Here is an 8,107-nt window from a genome sequence, read left to right as displayed (position 1 = left end):
AAGAAATTTTTAATTTGTAAAATTTTTAATTATAAATGAAAAAAGTGCCAGCAATAGCGGTTAAACTTTTTATAAAAAATTAATTTAATTAATATTAATTAATTATTTTAATAAATTACTTATATAAATAAATTTTAATTATTTGGTTAAATATAAGTATTTAATAATTAAATAAAATTTATAATAAATATAAAAATTATATTTAATGAAATTTAATAAATTTAAAAATAAACTAGGATTAGATACCCTATTATTAAAAAGTAAATATTTTAATATTAATAAAGTAAATTTTAATAATTAGATAAATAAATTTGACGGTATTTGAATTTATTCAGGGGAACTTATTATTTAATTTGATAAGACACGATAAGACAAACTTATAATTTAATATTAGTATATATTCGCTTAAAAATAATTTTTTTATTATTTTTAATAAATAATAACTTAGATAAATATGTTATTGGCTTATAAGAAACTTTAAAATGAGTTACAATAAATTTTAATTTATTTAATGAATTTGATTGTAAAATTAATTAATTGATTAATTAATTTAATAAAAATTAATATTAAAATCTTAATTATTAATTTTTTCAACAAAAAGTAAGTTTCTACGGAAAAAAGTGGACTTTTTAATCCCAAAAGAAGAATTTTTTCAACCAAAAAGGATGAATTTTTAACAAAATAGTTTAATTCTCTACCAAATAACTGCATTTTTATCCAAGATAGATGAAATTTGAACTAAAATAGATTAATTTTAATGCAAATTTTTAACAAGTTGACTTTTCAAGATCCAAATATAAATGAAAAAAAAAGTTTCGATGAAAGAAAATCGAATTTTCAATCCAAAAAGACTAATTCTTAATTAAAAAAAGACACTTTTTAACAAAATTGTATTTTCTACCAAATGATTATATTTTTATCCAAAAAAGATTACATTTCTTTTTCAAAAGATGAGATTTTGTTAAAAGAATTTTTTTTTAAATAGTTTAATTATTATCCAAAAAAGATTCGAGTTGACTTTTCAAGATCAAAATGTTAATTTTTGAACGAAAAATAAGTTTTTACGAACAAAATTGGATTTTTAATCCAAAAATACTAATTATTTTCAAGTAAGAAGGATGAATTTTTAACTAAAATAGTTGAATTCTCTACCACATAGTTGCATTTTTATCCAAGAATAATAAAATTTTCACTAAAACAGATGAATTTTTTAATAAAAAATTACAAATTTTTTGTAGTTGTATTGCCAAAATATTAAATTTAAACAAAAAATAAATTTTCTATGAAATAGATAAATTTTTGACAAAACATTAGAATTTTGAACCAAAAAGTATGCATTTTCAACAAAATTGTTGAATTTTGAATCAAACAGTTGCATTACTGTTCAAGAAAAATGAAAATTCTACTAAAACAGGTGATTTTTTAATTAAAAAGAAAAATTAAAAAAAAAGAGTTGAATTTTTATCAAAAAAAAAAAAATAATAAAAAAATTTGTGTACTTTGTTGAAAAATCGTCTATTCTGGTAGGAAGTTCATCTTCTTATTTAAAAATACATTTAGAATTAGTATATTTTGTTTCATTAAAAACAGTTTCATTAAAAAATTCATGTATTTTGTTAAAAGTGTGTGTATTTTGTGGAAAAATTATCTCTTCTAGTAGGAATTTAATTTTCTTATTAAAAGATACATTTATATTGTTTAAAAAAACGTGTTTTTGATTTATAGATTGGACTATTTCGTTAAAAATTCATGTATATTGTTTGAAAATCGTGTTTTTTAGTTAAACATTTGGTTATCGTTAAAAATTCATATAATTTGTTGAACAAAACGTCTTTTTTAGTAAAAAGTTAATCTTATTTGAAAATTCATGTATATTGTTAAAAAATCATTTGTTTTTTTTTAAGTTTAAAATTTAATTATTTCATTAAAAATTCATGTATATTGTTGAAAACTCGTCTTTTTTAGTTGAAAATTATTCCTTTTTTTAAATTCATGTTTACTGTTTTTAAAACGTATTTTTTATTAAAAAATTTGATTATTTCGTTAAAAATGTATGCATTGTGTTAAAACTTTATGTATTTTGTCGAAAACCCTTTTTTCTGGTAGAAACTCAATCTTCTTATTTAAAAAGACATGTATATTGTTGAAAAATCGTATTTTTTAGTTGAAAATAAATCTTTTTATTTTGAAATTTATAAATATTGTTGAAAAATCATCTTCTTGTTTAGTTAAAAATGATTCTTTTCATTTAAAAAATCAGGTATTTGGTTGAAAATTCGTATTTGTTAGTTAAAAATTCAACTATTTCGTTAGAAATTTATGTATATTATTCAAAAATCGTGTTTTTTAGTTGAAAATTAATTGTGTTTGTGAAAGTTTGTGAATATTGTTGAAAAATCGTATTTTTCAGTTGAAAGTAAATCTTTTTATTTTAAAATTCATGAATATTGTTGAAAAATCGTCTTTCTTAGTTGAAATTTATTCTTTTTATTTAAAAAATCATGTATTTTGTTGAAAAGTCGTATTTATTATTTAAAAATTGAACTGTTTCGTTAGGAATTTATGTTTATTATTGAAAAATCGTATTTTTTAGTTGAAAGTAAATCTTCTTATTTTAAAATTCATGAATATTGCTGAAAAATCGTATTTGCTAGTTAAAAATTGAAGTATTTCGTTAGAAATTTATGTATATTATTCAAAAATCGTGTTTCTTAGTTGAAAATTAATTTTTTTATTTGAAAAAAGTCTTTTTATTTTAAAATTCATAAATATTGTTGAAAAATCGTCTTTTTTAGTTGTAATTTATTGCTTTTTTTGAAAGATCATGTATTTTGTTGAAAAATCGTTTATTTAAAAATTGAAATATTTGGTTAGAAACTTATGCTTATTATTGAAAAATGGTATTTTTTAGATAAAAGTAAATCTTTTTATTTTAAGATTCATGAATATTGTTGAAAAATCGTATTTTTTAGTTGAAATTTATTCTTTTTTATTTAAAAAATCATATTTATTATTTAAAAATTGAACTATTTCGTTAGAAATTTATGCATATTATTCAAAAACCGTGTTTTTTTAATTTAAAATTAATCTTTTTATTTGTAAATTCGTGAATGATATTGTAAAATTGTGTTTTTTATTGGAAAATTTAACTATTACATTTAAAATTCATGTATTTTTTAGTTAAAAATTGAACAATTCCTATAGAAAATAATGCTTATTATTGATCAATCGTATTTTTCAGTTTAAATTAAATCTTTTTATTTGAAAATTCGTGAATATTGTTGACAAATCGTCTTTTTTAGTTGATAATTATTCTTTTTTTTTAATTCATGCATATTATTTTTAAATCGTATTTTTTTGTTAAAAATTTGATTATTTATTTAAAAATGTATGTAATTTTTTTTAATTTGTGTATTTTGTCGAAAAAACTTTTTTCCTGGGAGAAACTTAATCTTCTGATTTAAAAATACATATATATTGTTGAAACATTGTATTTTTTAGTTGAAAGTAAATCTTTTTATTTAAAAAATTCAGGAATATTGTTGAAAAATCCTTTTTTTTAGTTGAAAATTATTGTTTTCATTACAAAAATCATGTATTTGGTTGAAAAATCGTATTTGTTAATTAAAAATTGAACTATTTCGTTAGAAATTTATGTATATTATTCAAAAATCGTATTTTTAGTTGAAGGTAAATATTTTTATTTGAGAAATCGTCTTTTTTAGTTGAAAATTATTTTGTTTTTAATTCATGTATATTGTTTTAAACTCGTATTTTTAGTTAAAAATTTGATTGTTGCTTTAAAAATGTATGTCTTTTGTTAAAAATTGGTGTATTTTGTTGAAAAATCTTGTTTTTTGACGAAAAATTAATTTTCTTATTAGAAAATTCATGTATATAATTGAAAAATCGTATTTTATTTAGTTGAAAATTTAACTAGTACGTTTAAATTAACGTATCTTGTTGGAAAAACGTGTGTGTTATTTTTGTTTGTTGCTTAGAAATTCGATTACTTAGTTAAAAATTCATGCATTGAATTTGAAATGCATCTTCTGATTAAAAATGAACCTATTTTAATGGAAAATTTAGCTACTTGGTTAAAAATTCAACAGTTTCATTGAAAAATTCATGTATTTTGTTTAAAATATGTATATTTTGATGAAAACTCGTCTTTTCTGATAGGAACTTCATCTTCTTATTTAAAAATACATGTATATGGTAGAAAAATCGTGTTTTTGAGTTCCAAATTGAACCCCTTGCTTAGAAATTCTTGAATATTGTTTTGAAATCGCGGCTTTTAATTAAAATTTGACTTCATCGTTAGAAATTCATGTATTTTGTTGAAAAATAATCATCTTTGGTAGAAAATTGATCTTCTTTTTTGAAAATTCGTATCTTTGCTTGAAACGTCGTTACATTGTTGAAAATTAATTTTTTTAATCGAAAATTTATCTTTTCCATTTTCGGCTTAAAATTTATATCTTTTTCTTAAAAATGTATGTATTTTGTTAAAAATTTGTTGTTTTTTTTTAGTACAAAATTGATTTTCTTGATTGAAAATATATTTTTCTTACTTAAAAATTCAACAATTTAGTTAAAAATTCATGCATTTCGTTTAAAATGCGTTTTCTGATTGAAAATGAACCTATGGAAATTTTTTGTAGTTAAAAATTTGATTCTTTTGTTGAAAATTGATGTATTTTGTAAAAAATTTGTGTATTTTGTCGAAAAATCTTCTTTTTTGGTAAAAAAATTAGTATTAATATTTGAAAATACATGTATATTGTTGACGAATCGTATTTTTTATTTGAAAATTTAATTATTACATTTAAAATTCATGTATCTTGCTGAAAAATCGTATTTTTTAGTTAAAAACTGAACTATTCCTTTAGAAAATAATGTTTATTATTAAAAAATCGCGTCTTCTAGTTGAAAGTTAATCTTTCTATATTTTTAAGTTTTAAAATTGAACTATTACGCTTAAAAATCATGTATCTTGTTGAAAAATCGTGTCTGTTTTTTAAAAATTATACTATTTTGTTAGAAATTTATGTATAATCTTGAAAAATCGTGGTTTATATTTGAATTTTTTTTTATTTTGAAAATTCATGTTGAAAAATCTTCTTTTTTGGTAAAAAATTATTCTTTTTGTTTAAAAGTTTATGTATATTGTTGCAAAATTGTTTTTTTTTTAAATTGAAAATTCAACTATTTCGTTACACAATTACGTATATTATTCAAAAATCATGTTTTTTAGTTAAAAACTAATTTTTTATTTGAAAATTAGTTAACATTGTTGAAAAATTGTTTTACTCATTTTAAAATTATTCTTTAGTTTAATTTATGTATATTGTTTTAAAATCGTATTTTTTAGTTGAAAGTAAATCTTTTTATTTTAAAATTCATGAATATTGTTGAAAAATCGTATTATTTAGTTGAAAATTATTCTTTTCATTAAACAAATCATGTATTTGGTTGGAAAATCGTATTTGTTAGTTAAAAATTGAACTATTTCGTTAGAAATTTATGTACATTATTTAAAAATCGTGGTTTTAGTTGAAAGTAAATCTTTTTATTTGAAAATTCGTGAATATTGTTGAAAAATCGTCTTTTTTAGTGGAAAATTATTTATTTTCATTAAAAAATTCATGTTTATTGTTGAAAAATTGTTTGTTTTTTTTAGTTGAAAATTCAACTATTTCGTTACACAATTATGTATATTATTTAAGAATCGTCTTTTTTAGTTGGAAATTATTCTTTTCATTTAAAAATTCATATATATTGTTGAAATATTTTTTTTTAGTTAAAAATTCAACTATTTCGTTACACAATAATTTTTTATTATTTAATAATCGTCTTTTTTAGTTGTAAATTATTCTTTTCATTTAAAAATTCATATATATTGTTGCATAATTTTTTTTTAGTTGAAAATTCAACTATTTCGTTACACAATTATGTATATTATTCAAAAATCGTGTTTTTAGTTAAAATTAATCTTTTTATTTGAAAATTCTTGAATATTGTTGAAAATTCGTCTTTTTTAGTTGAAAATTATTCTTTTTTTTTTAAATTCATGCATATTGTTTTAAAATCGTATTTTTTTGATAAAAATTTGATTATTTCGTGAGAAAATGATGTATTTTGTTAAAAATTTCTGTATTTTGTCGAAAAAACTATTTTTCTGGTAGAAACTTAATCTTCTTATTTAAAAATACATGTATATTTTTGAAAAATCGTATTTTTTATTTGAAAGTAAATCTTTTTATTTTAAAATTCATGAATATGGTTGAAAAATCCTCTTTCTTAGTTGGAAATTATTCTTTTCATTAAAAAAATCATGTATTTGGTTGAAAAATCGTATTTGTTAGTTAAAAATTGAACTATTTCGTTAGAAATTTATGTATATTATTCAAAAATCGTGTTTTTAGTTGAAAATTAATTTTTTTTATTTGAAAAATCGTCTTTTTTAGTTCAAAATTATTTTGTTTTTAATTCTTGTATATTGTTTTAAACTCATATTTTTAGTTAAAAAATTGGATTGTTTCGTTAAAAATGTATGTGTTTTCTTAAAAATTGGTGTATTTTGTTGAAAAATCTTCTTTTTTGGCAAAAAATTAATTTTATTATTAGAAAATTCATGTATATTATTCGATTACTTAGTTAAAAATTCATGCATTTAATTTAAAATGCATTTTCTGATTGAAAATGAATCTATTTAAATGAAAAATTTAGCTACTTGTTTAAAAATTTAACAGTTTCATTAAAAAGTTCATGTATTTTGATGAAAATCGTTTTTTCTGGTAGAAATTTAATTCTCTTATTTGAAAATACATGTATATATTTTTTTAAATCGTGGTTTTCCATTAAAAATTTGACTACTTTGTTAGAAATTCATGTATTTTGTTGAAAAATAATTATCTTCTGTAAAAAATTGATCGTCTTGTTAGAAAATTCGTATTTTTGCTTGAAGATGTATTTTCTTTAAAAATTTGTCTTTTCATAGAAAGTTGATCTTCTTAATTAAAAATTTATTTTTTCATATAAAAAATTCAACCATCTTTCATAAGATCTTTTATTTATTTAAAAAAATTTTTTGTTAAGGTACCAGGAAATAGGGGATATAAATACTTCGGAGCCGCGAAAGAATTGCCAGGGGTACGCGAATTATTCGAACAAGAACCTCCACCTCCGCCGCGAAAAACGAGGACGGAATTAATGAAGGACATCGACGCGGACTATTATGGTTATCGCGATGATGACGATGGAATTTTGATACCTTTGGAGGAAAAAGTGGAGAAGGAAGTGAGAAAAAAGTTGATGGAGGATTGGGCGAGTTCAAAAGAAGAGGGAAAAGACACGGAAGACGTCGAAATGAGCGACGAAACCACCGCGCAGAAACAAATTCCCAGTCGGCAGGACATGCACGAGGCACTTTTATTAAGAAAAAAACAGGAGCTTTTAGAAAAATATTTATAGTCAATACTATCTTGTAAGTTTTTCTCAGGTTTTTTTCCCATTTTGGATTAATATTTATGTACATTTAGGTTTTTTAATAAATAGGAAAAGAAGCCAGCTGAAAGTTGATATTTTTCTAAAATTGCCGATATTTTAAACTTCTGATTTACGAAATTTAAATAAACAAATTTTTTCGACAAATTGTTGAAAGAAACGATAAAAAAATGATAAAACTTGTTTCCTTTTTAATAGAAAATTCGTCTTTCTTGCTTAAAAAAATCAATAATTTAGTTTAAAGGAATTCCATTTTTTATTAAAAACGTTATCATTTAGATGTTAAAAATTCAGTTATTTGGTTCAAAATTTATATTATTTTTTGAAAAGTAACCTTGCGGATTAAAACGAATTTTGAACTTTAAGTAAATTAATTATACAAAATTATGGAAAAACAATATTTTATTTCCAGGGATTTTTTTATCTGAAATTTTACAAATATTTAGAAAAAAATGTGTCCAAGTTCGATTTCAAAAGTTTAAAAAATAATTAGTCTAATTGTTACCTTTTTCAATTATGACATCATTCAGTTTGCAATACGTAATTAGAAAATCTACTTTAAAAATATTATATTTTAAGTTTCCATTTTTAATTCAAA

The 8,107-nt window shown here is 20.0% G+C and overlaps 1 protein-coding gene across 1 annotated transcript in view; it reads left to right on the top strand.

The window, feature by feature from the left end:
• Positions 1–7,538, top strand: part of LOC117172813 (pre-mRNA-splicing factor ISY1 homolog) — a 16,991-nt gene extending 9,453 nt beyond the window's left edge. Inside the window, exon 4 of the mRNA XM_033361052.1 lies at positions 7,102–7,538. Coding sequence (XP_033216943.1) covers positions 7,102–7,476 — 375 coding nt within the window. The 3' untranslated portion in view covers positions 7,477–7,538. The remainder of the gene's footprint in view (positions 1–7,101) is intronic.
• The last annotated feature ends 569 nt before the right edge of the window (positions 7,539–8,107 follow it).

The sequence above is a fragment of the Belonocnema kinseyi genome, chromosome 5 (assembly GCF_010883055.1).
Source record: "Belonocnema kinseyi isolate 2016_QV_RU_SX_M_011 chromosome 5, B_treatae_v1, whole genome shotgun sequence".
Taxonomy (NCBI): domain Eukaryota; kingdom Metazoa; phylum Arthropoda; class Insecta; order Hymenoptera; family Cynipidae; genus Belonocnema; species Belonocnema kinseyi.
Note: the sequence above shows the minus strand (reverse complement) of the source record. Positions and strands in the feature narration are given on the sequence as shown.